Raw genomic sequence first — 16,692 nt, 5'->3', positions numbered from 1 at the left:
GTCATAATATTGTACCTATAGAAAATAATCACTTAGTACAACATCAAACTAAACTTGTAAATCAAACAAGACATTGAATTCATAAGAATGTACCTATTTGCTGGACAGAATGCCCGGCTCTATCTCTCAAAACCGACACATGCAAGAAATTCTGCTACCTTGGGATTCACATCTACTATTTGATTGAAATGGTCTAAAAACTCCTCTCTACTATATGTTTTAGCTGCTTTATAAAAAGGGGTGACGACCCTTTCATTGTGATAGTTGTTTCGAATGTTCTCTCCAAGATGCTTGATGCAACAACCAAAGTAAGCTGAAGTGAAGAAAAGTGAACCCATCTTTGGAATACTTGGAGCCTGTCCGATACAAAACACAACTCTTCGATATTTTCGACACAGCGTCGCAGTTGTTCAAAAAAAATCCATAAGAGGCAACACATTCCTTGTCCGCTACACAAAAAGCGACAGGAAAGATATGATTCTCCGCATCCTGCGCCACCTCCGCTAGCAGAGCTCCATTATACCTGCTCTTCAGGAAGGTACCGTCGACGGCTATGCCTTTTCTCAAATGTCGAAAACGTTGAATCCAAGCACTATAGGATACAAAAAATTACTTGAACCTTCCGTTTTCATCCAAATGCAATGTCGTCTTACTTTCGAGATTTGTAGACTCAATCATGTAATGGTAAGCATCCAAGACTTCATACCCATGCTCGAGTGTCCCTCGAACCAGGTCCTTTGCAATCCCCATGGCCGTATATACCTTCCAATAACTGACCAGGACACCCAAATCCGTAAGGAGTTGATTGGCCATAAGCCTTGTTGAAGGGCCTTTGCCATTGGGGAAACTACTCCTGAAATATTCACCGAGGACCTTTGCCGTGGCATGAGGATTTTGGCCCGAGATGTGCTCCGAATCACATATGTGATGTTTTTCATGTTTATGAATGACAAATCTATCAGAACTTGCGTACTTCACCGCTCTCAACCACCACTTGCAGTTCGAATTAGCACATTTGAAGCAAAAGACACTGTTCGAATTAATCACTTTCTTTATTCTGAAATCTTTTTTCACGCAAGAAATAAACAAAGTGTTAGATAGTTCATTTTTATCCTTGAATGACATTCCAATAAAAAGTCGATTCCGTCGTCTTGAAGATTTCCAGATTGTGTCAATTGAGAAGAACTGCACATCGTATTGGTCGCATCAACGGGCGTAGATGTTTGATCATCACCTGGAATATTCATGTCTAGATCATCCAACCTATCATCAAAGAAGTCTTTTTTTTTTCTTCTTCTTCTACGTTCTGGTTCTCATTCTCTCTCATCTTTTTAACCATGTACACCCTTAACACCGGCCTGGTTGAATCACTTAGATAAGAACGCAACCGAACCTAATCAGTTATCTTGAAAGGCAGTGCCCTCTGATTTTCAAAGGAGCTGTGCATGTAGCTGATGGCGAATTCTTTCGGTTGATAATTCAGTTCACAAAAGCTGATGATTAAGTTCACAAAATCATCATACGAAACATCACTTTGGACTGTCATAACTATCGTCTCTAGCATTTCACCCTCCTTCCAATGCCATACATATCGATTGCTCTTCTCGACCCAATGACCATGACAATCCACCCATATTGTTATTAATCCCTCCATTAGTCGTACCTAAATAAAGTCATTTGTTAAAAAAAGTTGATAGTGATTTCATAGTGCCGTGAATGAATCCTAACAGATGTGTTATCTGTTGCAACAGGTAGGTGATGAGTCGCAACAGATTCTTACCTGTTGGGATTCATATTACGGGTCTGAATATCTGTTGCAATAGATGAATCACCTGTTGGAATTGATGTTATAACTAAATCACCTTTGAAGCCGATTCCAACAGATGAGTGACAGTTGCAACAGATAATTAACCTGTTGCGACAGATGACTTACCTGATGCAACAGGTTATTAATCTGTTGTAACCTATGTTGAAATCGTGTTCAGGTTCTGTTGCAACAGGTAACTAATCTGTTGCAACATATATGTCAAATGTTGCAACAGATGAGCCATTTGTTTAAACATGAATCCAACATATCAGTCTTCCTTTGAAACAGATATCTCATCTGTCGCAACAGATAATTTATCCGTTTAAACAGATGGATTTTATGTTGGATTTATGATTGGGTTCTATCAATTGTTGGAAAACAACAACACAATAGCAGTTACCCAGATGACAAATTCAACTAAAAATCATAATTTGACTTACCAATGTCTCCTATGAAGTAATGCCAAAGTGGAAAGTGATGTTAGAAACAAAATTTGACCTAAGAAATTGGTCAAATAGCAACAGTAGCGGTAACAACAACAACAACAAATGGTCAACAAGAACAAGATGAAGATGATAATGAAGTAGAAGATGATGATAATGAAGCAAAAGATGATGAATGAAGCAGCAACAACAATGAACAACAAAAATCGCTAAGAGAGAGAAATAAACAAAGGGTGAGAAGAGAGAGAAAGACGCCTTTTTTTCCTCCGTTTTTCGTTATATAGACTAACATTTAAATCAAAGTGTAAATTTAAAAACTTGTGGGTTATTTTTAAACTTTTCCAATTTTCTTAATCAATAATAAAGTAATTGTCACCTTCACCTAATAACTAAGACTTGTGTTACCTACACCTCATTTTAAAACTCTTTTATCACCTGTGGCCCAACCCCCCATGTTACTATACGCTTTAGGAATATTTATAAAAAATGTTAAAATATAATTGTAAAAAAAATAACTTGTCACTAAATACTTGCTAGTAGTGACAAAAACAACTTAATAAATGTTTGTTTTACTTGCTTTATCTAGTAGTGTATTATATCATTTGTTGTATGTCTTTATATTTTTTATTTATTATACTATAATTTATCATGAGCCGAATACAATTTATTCTTTCAAACTCCACTTTGTGGCATATAATGAGTATTGTTGCTGTCGTGATTCCAAAGTAACTCTTCATTTTAAATTGAACCTTTTTTTCTATTTAAAATGTGGGGGAAAACGAATTAATACTGTTTATCCTAAGTGCAAGGTGGATACAATCTTGTCATAATTTGGAGTATTTGAGATAATGTTACCTACAACGTGTCATAACCAAGACCTCACTGATTTTTTTTCTTCTTTAATATACTTAAATATAATATATACATGTAAAAATGAGTTCATTTGGGTGAATTAAAGATGCAGTGTGTTATGAATATGTTGATGATCAAGCTGTGTTTCTTTTTGGTCATTGTTGCCAAATTATGCAATGGGTTCTATCCTCCAATTTGTGAACGAATTGAGTGTCCAAATTATGAGTTGATTGAGTCTGGAAAAGACTATGAAATTCGTCTTTATGATTCTCCTATGTGGATGTCTACTGCACCCATTGATGATATCTCCATGTATTCTGCCTCTAGAACTGGTTTCTTCAGGTTTTCCTCTCTTTCCCACTCCCCTTTTACATATGTTTACTGTGCTAAAATATCTTGAACATCAGCTTGCCTTACGGTTAAAAGTTAAAACTTGTCTAATGACAACATATCTAGGTTCTAAATTTTGCTTATAACATAGAACTTCTGATTGATCAATTGAGCAATGTCTTAAAATATCATGACCATTTATCGTATTAGCAAAAGTTAGAACTTATGTTTGATGGACAATATACTAAGTTTTTAACTTTTACTTATTAGGCCGAACTTCTGTTGTTGTGCAGATTTATTATCGGAAAATGCTTATGAACAAAATGTATTAAATGGGGTCAGAAAATCAAGACCACCCCTATCCTTATGGAGGACATTTTTGTAAGAATATTTTATGGGAAAAAATATCAAAATTAACCCAGTCTAGGGGTATTTCTGAATTTCGTTATTCGTTCTTAGAATTTTAAAGTACCTATAACCTAATAAAACTATTTTTTGAAAAACTATGGAGTGTGGATATACGAAAAGATGTTGTTTTGAAAATATTTGATGAAGTCTCAGTTCAATATTTTCTTGTTGTTGTTGTTGTGGTAATAAACTGTAAACTATTACCGTATCAATGAAATCTTTACACCTACGAGCACCTAGTCCCTTAGCCATCCTAACAGGAAGGGTGCTAGCCAGGATTTCAATGAAGGTCCATATTCAAAGAAAACTTAAGATTTCAACTAAGGGGGTTCTATATTCAAAGAAAACTTAGTCGAAGGGGGATCAACACCTACTATAACCACATAAAAAATAATTTTAATCATGTATAAATAGTATATTTTTCCGTCGAAGGGGTTCGGCCGAACCCCCGAACAGAAGGCTGGCTCCGCCCCTGCTCAAGAGAACTACATACATAGCTTGTTAATAAACCAACTACATTGCCTAGCCTTACTCGATCGAGTTTTGAAACATAACTACTCTTTACCTAACAGGTTGAGCAGTCATGTTTTCGTGGACTAATTTGTACACCACTAACTGAAATCCTTGTTAATTAGAATTAGTTTACTCCTGATTAAGTTTTTGTATACATAATTACCTACCTGTAGTTGGCTTTTTAAGTCACTTGACAGTGAAAAAATTCTTGCATTTAAACTGTTAGCGTATGATGACATTACCTTTTGATACTTACATTGTATCCGGGTAATTTGACCTTGCCTTTTGATACACACATTGTATCCGGGTAATTTGACCTTGTTTATGGATGAAAATATATTTACTTGATCAAAAACATAAAAGGTGGTTGTGATCTTGGCCTTGGCAGGTTATTCGATTACATTCAAGGGAAGAACAGTTACAAGGAGACGATAGAGATGACAGCTCCAGTTCTCACTCAAGTGAAGCCAAGTGATGGTCCATTTTGTGCTTCCTCTTTTGTTGTGAGCTTTTATATACCAAAGAAGAACCAGCCAAATCCCCCTCCAGCTAAAGGCCTTCACCTCCAAAAATGGGGCAAAACATATGTCGCGGTCAGGCAATTTGGTGGATTTGCGACTGATGATAATGTTCCAAAAGAAGCCGCTGCCCTGAGCGCCAGTATTGCAGGCACTAAATGGGCAGCAGCCATTGAAAAGAGCCAAGCCAAAGATAATACTACGATGTATACGAAGGCGGCATACAACTCCCCCTTTGAGTTCAAGAATAGAGTTAATGAGATATGGTTTACGTTTGATTTGGACAAATCATCTGCCATTTGAGAGGCTCTTGTTCAAGTACAGAGTTAATGAGATATGTTTTAACTATCTCATTTTCTTGCTTTGTATTTGTAAAGGATAGTTGAGAAGTCCTAGTAGTTTTGTATGACCAGAATGCTACATTGTATATTGCAAATAAGATAGGTTGTATAATACAATCTAATTCTGAGAACTTGGTTGTCAAGATCTTTCACAATAATACAATGTGGCTTCAATTTAGCAAGTCGAAGAAAGATCTTCGAGTAATGATAAAATTGTATAGGTACGGAATGAGGCACCGATGCTTGCATACATTACTGCTTCCTTTCGGGTATGGCACATTTCCTGATATTGCGTAGATGCTTCGTACACCAAATTATTTTATCTTCATTTTATAAAATACCTTTGAATCGTGTGGTCTAAGTATTAGGTGCAGCAACTAGCAAGTTAGTACTAAATAAAGAGAATGACTTTCTTTTCCCACATAAATAAAAAAAAAAGGTAACACAAACAAATTGAAACGAATATAATAAATATTTTTCACGGATATAATTATTATCTTCACCAGCATATACTATGAAAAATTTTCCTACTTCTTAACTATGGGAAATGTGGTATCAGTTTATCCTTAATGCTGTGGAGTACTAAGTACTATTTTTTGTCAAAATATTTCCCCCATTTCACTTTATTTAACCTATCTTTTTTCAGTTCCTCCTAAAAGGAATGATTTTTTTTTTCTACTTTAACTTTAATTTTCCACGTAATATATTCAAAATCATTAAATTAAAGAATATTTTGATATATTCAACGTATCTTTAATTTTTAACCCACAAAGATTCATCATTTTCTTGTATCAAATTGAAATGAATCAAGTAAGATAATGTTGTCTAGGAGGTGGCATAACCAAGGCCTCTAGTGTCCTTATCGCTTAGATTACTTTTGTACTTCCAAATATCTGCAATAAATGAGTACACACACCCTCACACTCACTAATCTGCATGCTTCATTCTCTATAATTTAATTCTGTCACCAAAAAAAGAATACTACTACTACTAGCTAGTAAAGATGGTGCTAGGTGTGTGGATGATCAAGCTGTGTTTGTTTCTGATTCTTGTTTCCAAATTAAGCAATGCTGGATATTCAACTAAGTTGGATTTCTATCCTCTACCTTGTGAACGAATTGAGTGTCCAGATTATGAGTTGATTGAATCTGGAAAAGACTATGAAATACGTCTTTATAATTCTGCCATGTGGATGTCTACTCCTCCTATTGATGATACTTCATTCTTTTCCGGCACCACAACTGGTTTCCAAAGGTTTATATATACATATAACTATTCCCTAGTTTTCCCACTTGCCTTTTACTTCATTTATCTGTGTTTACGATGTTTCGATTACTTTGTGTTCATCTTGATTAATTCTACTAGATATCTTTTGCTTTGTCTATTAAGATTCGAACAAATAGATAGAAATTACCTACTCCCTCCTTTCCGGTCTATTTACGTGATGTAGCTTGACTAGTTATAGAGAAAACGTTTTCCAAAATTCTCTTCCAACTTTTACTCTTAAGTTGAAATGTTTATTTAACTCTCAAAATCATCCGCCCCTACTCCGATTCCCAATCCCCTACCCCACCCCACCCCACCCCACCCCACCCCCATTCAAAAAAACCCATTCAATTTTTTTTCTTACCTCATCCGCTACCCAAACCCCTACTCACCCTCCCCTCCAAAAAAAATATTTAATTTTCTTATTCAAATTTTTTTCTTACTCCACGTCCCCCCTACCAACCCCTGCCCCTCCCCCATCCAAATTTTTCTTTTCTAAATATATTTTTAAAAAATTTTAATTTTTTTCTCACGCCACCCTCACTGCCCTATCCCGAACCCCAACCCCTACTAGCCCCCCTCCCTCCCAAAAAATTAAATTTATTTTTAAAAGAAATCAATTTTATGTCACCCTTCTTATCCTATTCGTTCTCATTATTTTTGTTAAAATATTTACAAATACTTTTATAAAACATATACTTACTCAATTTGCAAAACTAACACAAGATTATAAATAAGAAACAACGTATTTTTCAGGAAAATGTTTTTCCTCAACACACTCTAAAAAAAATTTCGAGGTCAAAAATTCTTTTTCTAAAATGTATTTTTACTCTGTAACTAAATACTAAAATATATTTTCTAAAAAATATTTTCTCATTCACAAACCAAACATTGAAAACATTTTCTGGAAAATATGTTCCACTCACCAACCAAACATAAGAAGACAAGTAAGAAATCAACTTATTTTCCACGAAAACATTTTCATTCACCGACCAAACACTAAATGTTTTCTAGTGCCAATGGAAATGTTCCATTCCTGGTTGTATTTAAGATTCATATGCCAATGGAAAACAAAAATAGAGAACTTGTTATACTGCTACTTGAGCTTAAAAGGAGTTACTTGGTCAGTGAGAATTTATATATCCGACCGAGGCTTGCTTGGGATTGAAGTGTAGTTGTTATTATTAAATCTTTATACTTAAATGTTAGTGCATCCATTTGCTGAAAAATGTGATTGTGAACTTGGCCTTGGCAGTCTATATAATTACAGGCACGGAAAGAACATTTACAAGGAGGAAATAGGGATGACAGTACCAGTTTTGGCTCAAGTGAAGCCAAGTGATGGACCTTTCAGTACTTCCTCATTTGTTGTGAGCTTTTATATACCAAAGAAGAACCAGCCCAATCCTCCTCCAGCTAAAGGCCTTCACCTCCAAAAATGGAGCAAAACATACGTCGCTGTCAGGCAATTCAGCGGATTTGTAATTGATGATGATATTCCAAAAGAAGCCGCTGCCCTGAGTGCCAGTATTGCTGGCACTAAATGGGCTGAAGCCGTTGAAAAAAGCCAGGCTGCAGATGACACTACGGTTTATAAAGTGGCGCAATACAACTCTCCGTCTGAGTTCAACAACAGAGTTAATGAGATATGGTTTACTTTTGATTTGGACAAAGCATCTGCCATTTGAGACGCTCTTGTTCGAGAATAGAGCTAATGAGACGTGATTTACTTCTGGTTTGCTATCGCGTTTTCCTGTTTGTATTATCAAAGGGATTGTTGAGAAGTCTAGTAATTCTGTATGACCAGAACGCTACATTATATATTGTTAAATAAGACATCTCGGTATTGTAATGGTAAAACTGTCTCGGTATGACCTATAGGTCGTGGTTCCAGCCATTGAATGAGTCGCCGATGCATGCTTGCTTCAGGATGGACTGCTTACATTACACTCCTATGGGGTATGGCCTATTCTCAAATCCTACATGAATGTGACATGCTTTGTACAATGGCTTGTGTTGCGTGAATGCAAGATGCTTCATGCACCGATCGAGTTGCCCTTTGCAACAATTTAGCAAGTTAAATGATGTCGTGAAAATTATAAAAATGATGTCAATTAAAAATGAAGAATGTTATGAATATGTTGATGATCAAGCTGTGTTTCTCTTTGGTCATTGTTACTAAATTATGCAATGGGTTCTATCCTCCAATTTGTGAACGAATTGAGTGTCCAAATTATGAGTTAACTGAATCTGGAAAAGACTATGAAATTCGCCTTTATAATTCTCCTATGTGGATGTCTTCTGGTCCCATTCATGATTATTTCAAAATAGTCCAATTACCGCAATTTAATTAATAAGTTGAAGTGGAGTCTTTGAGTAACAGTAAAATTCTTTTTTGTGATTTATAGACACGATAAGTTTAAGCCATGGAATCAGCTACTAATACTTGCAATCAGAGTAAGTACTTACATTGCACTCGTAGATTACTCACTTAAGCTGCCTACATTACACTCCCGTACGTAGAATGCAGCCCTCTCTCGAATCCTATATGAACTTTTTTCCTTCAACTGTTATTCTTTATTCTTTTTGTTTTTTAGGGGAGGAGGGTTGGCAACTATGCAGATTACTTATCTTCGAAATTCATAAATAAGAACTAACATAAATTACTCACTAAAAGTTTCCTACTCATTTAATGCCGTAGACTAAGATAATGTTTTTTTCCTCGTATACAGAAATGGCAACTTGGCAATCAAAAACATACTTATTTGAATTTTACTTTTTGCAGATTCCATAAATTAATTACTAGTAATTGTTTTTTCCTATGCATTAAAACATGCCTTAATTATCAAAATATTTTCTTTTCCTACCTGAATTATTGTGATCATTAATGTAGAAAAACTGTAGTTAATGCGTAAGGAACAACTGCTAGTTAGTGCCTGAAATTTTTTGGGAAAAACATATAGGGTGTGTTTGGTATGATGGAAAATATTTTTCTGGAAAATAAGTTGGTTTTCTACTTATTTTCTCATGTTTGGTTGGTGAGTGAAAAATATTTTTCGAAAAATATTTTATGGTATTTGGTTGGTGAGTAGAAAATATTTTTTAGAAAAATATTTTTTAGTGTTTGATTGGTGAGTAAAAAAATATTTTTTAGAAAATATTACTAACTGTGGGGAAATAAGATTTTCCTTTTCTTAAAAGAGAAAAAAACGAAATAGATCCACTTTCTGGATTATTGCCGATGTAATCATAAAAAGCGAATTTTTCAGGGACCGGATAAACTTTGATTTTCGGCTAACCGGCTAGGCTAAATATGAATTGAGACGAAAGCTTTATAAAGCCCTTTGTAAAGATCCCGATCTTCCTAGTGATATGCGGGACAAACATCGTTAGTTGTTGTCCAAGTTGCCAAGAAATAGTGCAACTATTAATTAGCAAATATAGAAGATATTTTTCAACATTTTATCAGGACAATCTCAAGATATTACAATCAATAGAAATATAACGGAACGACAAGTTTATTCAACCTCATGAAACAAGTTACATTGATGACAAGATGAAATATGTAATTAGCAAAAGTGACATAGGTAAGTCTTTTTCTATGAATATAAAAATAACAATATATTCAACGAATATTGAAAATGAAAAAAATTTGGGTTTCACTTTTTTTTATTTCAAGCAGTGAAAAATTAAAACAAAGTACAATGAAAAACATTTTCGAGTAATGTAAATTTTTTGAGTCATATGAATATGAGTGTTGTTGGGATGGAAAAAAGGGATGAGGGCGGAATTATAAGTCTCATTTGTCATTTTCTGGAAAATGACTTCCCTTAAACCTATGAGGGAAGTCATTTTCCATCAAATGAAGGAAAATGAGTTGTTGTGGAAAATACTTTCTCAACATTTCATTACAACCAAATAAGGGAAAAATTGAAAAACATTTTCCATCATATCAAACACACTCATACTTTTTCCCCTTATTTTATGAGTCGACATTTAACTAGGCATAAAGTTTAAAAAATAAATAATGACTTTATAAAGTTTATAAAATTATTCATGATAAAATTTATTTTTTAATTATCTTTTCTTATAAAGTGAAACTCATTAAAAATAAAATAAAAATTATGTTATTAAATAGTTAGCTGTATATACAGATGAAAACGGAAATGGCGACACACGTGATTTTAACCTTTTATCTTTTTTTTCTATAGTCTAAATATAAGATATTGTTGGCACTTGCCTAGGACGTGGCATAACCAAGGCCTCTAGCGTCCTTAACGCTAGATTACTTTATTACTTCCAAATATCTCCAATAAATAAGTAGACACACATTCATACTCACTAATCTGCATGCTTTTTCCTCTATAATTTCTGTGACCAAAAAGAAAATACTACTAGTAAAGATGGTGCTATGTGTTACCATGAATGTTTGGATGATCAAGCTGTGTTTGTTTCTGATTCTTGTTTCCAAATTATGCAATGCTGGATATTCAACAAAGTTGGATTTCTATCCTCCACCTTGCAAAAGAATTGAGTGTCCAAATTATGAATTGATTGAATCTGGAAAAGACTATGAAATTCGTCTTTACAATTCTGCCATGTGGATGTCTACTGCTCCAATTGATGATATTTCGTTTAGGGAAGCCACCAGAACTGGTTTCCGCAGGTTTATATATCTATTCCCTAATTTTTCCACTTCCCTTTTACTTCATTTAACTGTTTTATGATGTCTCGATTAGTTTGTGTTCACCTCGATTAATTTTACTTGATGCCTACCTTCTGCTTTGTCCATCAAGATACAAACAAATAAATTGAAATTACCTACTCCCTCCTTTCCGGCCATTTTATGTAATGTAGTTTGACTGGTTATGAAGTTTTAAAAACTGTGATAAGACTTTGTAACTTTTGAGAACTACCTTTAAAATTAAATAGTACTAATTCTTTTAATAGAAGAGCATACTTCTGTGGATTTTTTTTTCTCAAAATAAGTGGGACCCAATGTGGGTCATTGAACATTTGCCAAGGAAATGTGTCATTTTTTTTGTTTTTTGTAATGACTAAAAAAGACTGTCGTATAATTTGGGACAGAGTAATATGTTTGTTTCGGTTGGAATTTGTGTTGGGTTTTTTTAAAGAAAAATAGCAACGAAAAGGGGTTAAAATGACTCTATAACTTTCAATAGCATTCAATAATTATATTAAGTATTGAGAGGCTTTGAATAGCCAACATAAAATAAAAATCTGCATAATTTAAAATTTAAAATAACTTAAATTATCTCAACAACTAAACAAACTAACAAATATTTAAAATTTAAATTCATCTTAATCTAAATAACTTATTTTGCTAAAAATTAGTGCAGTAACTCAAAGTAATTTTCAACACTCCTCCTTGCTTTAGATACTGCGATTTAAAAGAGGCGCTCCTCCTCAATTTCTGCTTCCTCAAATTGTGCTTGAGGATTGTTTTTTAGTTTGCACACTTTTGTAACATCACCTGCTTGTTTGCAATTTCCACATATTGCATCAAGTCTCCACCAACAAAAATTCTCCAAGTGTGTTTTCTTTTTGCAGTGTCTGCAACGAGGATAATTACCTTTTCCTTTTTTGTTTTGTGCATAAAAGACACTCTCAGTAATATTGTCTTGTCTAAAAGCTCTTCTTTGCTCTTTTGCTTGAAGAGCACTTATTAGTTCTTCAACAGAGATAGTAGAGAGATCTTTAGACTCCTCCAGAGATGAGATTTTAGACTCGAATCTCTCCGGAATTGTCACAAGAATTTTTTCTACTATTCTTTCATCTTTGAAATCCTCACCAAGTAACCTGATTTTATTGATAAGCAAAGAAATCTTTTCAGAATACTTAGCAATAGTTTCATCCTCTTGTATTCTAAGAGATTCAAAATCCCTTTTCAAATTCAAAATTTGCATTTGTCTAACTCGATCACTTTCTTGATATTCTTTTTTTAGTTTTTCCCAAGCTTCATTTGCTGTCTCACAAGCAATGATTTTAGAAAAAATCGAATCCACAACTGAATTTTGAATTACAGTTTTGGCTTTGAACTTTTTGAGCTTTTCATCTGAATGAGATTTAATTTGAGCAACAGTAGGATTTTCAGGAAATGGTTGTAACGGTGTATCATCCGCTACAACTTTTCAGGAAATGGTTGTAACGGTGTATCATCCGCTACAACTTCCCACAGATCATAGGCTTGAAGATACGATTTCATTTCCACTGACCAAATTTGGTAGTTTTCGCCAGTGAAAATTTTTGGGACATTCAATGAGAGACTGCTGCTTGAAAATAGCCGTACGCATTGAAAATAAGCACGGGTTGAAAATGGTAGCCCTGACGGGTTAAAATGGGTAGCCCGTAATAAAAAGATAGCTCTTGCGGGTTAAAAATGGTATGGTAGCGCTTTGAAAGAACACACAGATCCCATGGCTATTTCCGTGCAACTATGCTTTCTGTAGTCCTCACTATGCCAGCAATAGGAATCCCTCTAAAATCAAACCGGAACTCCCCACCCCAATTCGATATGTAGAACCGGAATGCTAGTTGCGTAAGATCAATGAGGCTCTTGATACCACTGTTGTTTTTTTTAAAGAAAGATGGGGCAGCAAAAAGGGAGTTAAAATGGCTCTCAAAGGATTGAATAACTTTCAATAGCATTCAATGATTTTATTAAGCATTGAGGGGCTTTAAATAGCCAACATAAAACAAAAATCTGCATAATTTGAAATTTAAATCAGCCTAAAATATCTCAACAACTAAACAAACTAACAAATATTTAAAATTCAAATTCATCTTAATCTAAATAACTTATTTTGCTAAAAACTAGTGCAGTAACTCAAAGCAATTTCCAACAATTTGAACAAGAGACCGTAGGCCATTGATCATTAGGCCACACTCTAGGTGCTATTTGCTTTAGTTTAATCTCCGTTAGTTGGAACTAATCTGACTATTAACAGAAAAACACAGGAGGATATATTGTTTCATTGTTTGGATATGTCACTTATTAAGTAGCATAAATGCGCCAGTTTCAGCTTACAATTACATAGTAGATAGTAGTAATATGTATTTGTTTGTCCCAAAAGTATCATTTTATCTGCTGTTTTATTACGTACTATCTGATATTTCTTGTACTTCTGTTCTTTTCCGGATTGATTTGGACTATTTTTCCTTGATTCGCGGGTCTATATGAAAATAGCCTCTCTACCTCTAAGGTAGAAGCGAGGTTTGTGTATACTCTACCCTCCCCGGTCCTCATTTTGTGGGACTCTATTGGGTATGCTGTTGTTGTTATTAGTGTATCCGTTTGCTTAAAAAGGTTATGAACTTGGCCTTGGCAGTCTCTTCAATTACATTCGAGGAAAGAACAGTTTCCATGAGACAATAGAGATGACAGCACCAGTTATGACTCAAGTGAAGCCAAGTGATGGTCCATTTTGTGCTTCCGCATTTGTTGTGAGCTTTTATGTACCAAAGAAGAACCAGCCAAATCCTCCTCCAGCTAAAGGCCTTCACCTCCAAAAATGGAGCAAAACATATGTTGCTGTCAGGCAATTCAGTGGATTTGTAGTTGATGATGATATTTCAAAAGAAGCCGCTGCCCTGAGTGCCAGTATTGCCGGCACTAAATGGGCAGCAGCCGTTGACAAAAGCCAGGCTGCAGATAATACTGCTATTTACACAGTGGCTCAATACAATTCTCCATTTGAGTTCAAGAACAGAGTTAATGAGATATGGTTTACTTTTGATTTGGACAAAGCATCTGCTATTTGAGAGGCTCTTGTTCAAGAATAGAGCTAATGAGATATGATTTACTTCTGGTTTACTATCTCATTTTCCTGTTCGTATTATCAAAAGGATAGTTGAGAAGTCTAGTTATTTTGTATAACCAGAACGCTACATTATATATTGCAAAATAAGACACCTCTGTGTTGTCAAGATCTTTCAAAATAATGCAATGGCTGCAATTTAGCAAGTTGAAGTAGGGTCTTGGAGTAATGGTAAAAATGTCTCGGTATGACCTATAGGTCATGGTTCCAGCCACGGAATGAGTCACCGATGCTTGCTTCTGGTTAGACTACTTAAATTACACTCCTTTGGGGTATGGCCTATTCTCAAATCCTACATGAATGTGAGATGCTTTGGACAATGGCTCGTGTTGTGTTGTGTGAATGCAAGATGCTTCATGCACCAAGTGGCCCTTTGCTACAATTTAGCAAGTTAATTAAATGATGTGTCATGTAAAAATAGAAAAAGGATGATTTGCTATCTTAGTATTACTGGAGCTGTAATAAAAAAGCGCCACTTGTTCCTTTGAACTGACAAATGATTGGTCACATATCCTTTCATGAGTACCTACCTGCTATAAATTTCATCATTTTCCACCATATCCATATTCAGATATCTCTTCTTTGAATTTTATGATTTTTAATATGCCATGTATGATAGTGAGGGTAATAAGTCGTGAAATATAGAAATTGATTATTCTTTTCCACATAAATTGAAAAGAAAAATAAGACAAATAAATTGAACCGGATAGAGTAGATATAGTAAACTGGTGACCATTTTATCCCTAATGTTGTATCTGGTGTATTGAGATAGTGTTGCTAGGACGTGGCATAACCAAGGCCTGTAACAACCTTAACATTATTCATTTTGATATTTACTCCCATAATTCTCCAACAAATCAGTGGACGCTCTTCCGCATGCTTCAGTTTGGCAAATTAGAACACCAAAAAGAAATAAAGATGTTGGATGTTACTATGAATATGTTGATGATCAAGCTGTTTTTCTTTTTGGTCATTGTTTGCAAATTATGCAATGGGTTCGATCCTCCACCTTGTGAACGAATTGAGTGTCCAAATTATGAGTTGATTGAATCTGGAAAAGACTATGAAATTCATCTTTATAGTTGACGTTGAAACCCCCTTCGGCTAGTTCGGATGTTTACTTCTGACCCTTCTTAGAAAAATCCTGACTCCGCCGCTGCTACTAAACCACACTCTTCTTGTTGCACTTGAGCCGAGGGTATTTTGAAAACAGTCTTTCCCCCTACACGAAGTAGGGGTAATATCTGCGTACACCCTACCCTCTCCGGACCCCACTTGTGGGATTACATGGTGTATGATGTTGTTGTATGCCGTTGTTGTTGCTTGGATAAGTAACTTGTTAAGTAGCATGACTGAGCCATTTAAGTTACACTGACTCGGGATACTTGCCACTATCATAATTACATACTGGATAGTTATATGTATGTGTTTGTCTCGAAACATGCACAAACACTACATGAGCAACACATTAAGTTTTAGTCGCGCTAGCTAGTTATGTTTTAGTCACGCTAGCTAATACACTTACAGTTTCTAGTCTTTAGTTATGTTTGAGATTTATATGCCAGTATAGACCTCCTAGTATCGTTTGGTGTGAGGTATAATATTACAATTATTTGAGATTAAAAGGAGTAACATGGTCACTGAGGATTCATAACTGACTCATGCTTGGATTGAAGCATAATTGTATAGTAGTTGTTGTTGAAAAGGTGGTTGTGAACTTGGACTCGACAGGCTATTTGATTACATTCAAGGGGAGAACAATTACAAGGAGACAATAGAGATGACAGCACCAGTTATCACTCAAGTGAAGCCAAGTGATGGTCCATTTTGCGCTTCCTCATTTGTTGTGAGCTTTTATGTACCAAAGAAGAACCAGCCAAATCCACCTCCAGCTAAAGGCCTTCACCTCCAAAAATGGGGCAAAACATAAGTCACGGGCAGGCAATTCAATGGATTTGTAGCTGATGATGATATTCCAAAAGAAGCCGCTGCCCTGAGTGCCAGTATTGCTGGCAGTAAATGGGCAGCAGCCATCGACAAAAGCCAAGCTGCAGATAATACTACGATGTATACAGTAGCGGGATACAACTCCCCGTTTGAGTTCAAGAAGAGAGTTAATGAGGTATGGTTTACTTTTGACTTGGACAAAGCACCTGCCTTTTGAATGGTTCTTGTTCAAGAATAGAGTTACTGAGATATGGTTTACCATCTCATTTCCTTGTTTTGTATTTATCAAAGGATAGTTGTCTTCGTGTGACTTATAGACATAAGTTTGAGCCATTGAAATAGCCATTCTACTTGCAATCAGGGTAACCTGCCCATTACGAATCTTGCATGAAGACAAGCAGCTTCGTCTATGGGGCAACTATGCCGGTT

At 35.2% G+C, this 16,692-nt stretch overlaps 3 protein-coding genes and 1 pseudogene across 3 annotated transcripts; all 4 read left to right on the top strand.

Moving 5' to 3' along the window:
- The first annotated feature begins 2,960 nt into the window (after positions 1-2,960).
- Positions 2,961-5,343, top strand: LOC107852039 (heme-binding protein 2). The gene is made up of 2 exons (XM_016697091.2): positions 2,961-3,444; positions 4,742-5,343. The coding sequence occupies exons 1-2, from the start codon at positions 3,209-3,211 to the stop codon at positions 5,172-5,174; spliced, it is 669 nt and encodes a 222-aa protein (XP_016552577.1). The 5' UTR covers positions 2,961-3,208; the 3' UTR covers positions 5,175-5,343.
- Positions 5,344-6,008: 665 nt separating this feature from the next.
- On the top strand, positions 6,009-8,338 carry LOC107852034 (heme-binding protein 2). Its single transcript, XM_016697087.2, has 2 exons — positions 6,009-6,466; positions 7,734-8,338. Exons 1-2 carry the CDS (start codon positions 6,216-6,218, stop codon positions 8,164-8,166), a joined length of 684 nt encoding a protein of 227 aa, XP_016552573.1. The 5' UTR covers positions 6,009-6,215; the 3' UTR covers positions 8,167-8,338.
- Positions 8,339-10,659: 2,321 nt separating this feature from the next.
- LOC107852033 (heme-binding protein 2) lies at positions 10,660-14,462 on the top strand. The gene is made up of 2 exons (XM_016697086.2): positions 10,660-11,144; positions 13,828-14,462. The coding sequence occupies exons 1-2, from the start codon at positions 10,882-10,884 to the stop codon at positions 14,258-14,260; spliced, it is 696 nt and encodes a 231-aa protein (XP_016552572.1). The 5' UTR covers positions 10,660-10,881; the 3' UTR covers positions 14,261-14,462.
- A 772-nt stretch (positions 14,463-15,234) lies between these two features.
- On the top strand, positions 15,235-16,614 carry LOC107852016 (annotated as a pseudogene).
- The last annotated feature ends 78 nt before the right edge of the window (positions 16,615-16,692 follow it).

Source organism: Capsicum annuum, chromosome 7 (genome assembly GCF_002878395.1).
Source record: "Capsicum annuum cultivar UCD-10X-F1 chromosome 7, UCD10Xv1.1, whole genome shotgun sequence".
NCBI classification, from domain to species: Eukaryota; Viridiplantae; Streptophyta; class Magnoliopsida; order Solanales; family Solanaceae; genus Capsicum; species Capsicum annuum.
Note: the sequence above shows the minus strand (reverse complement) of the source record. Positions and strands in the feature narration are given on the sequence as shown.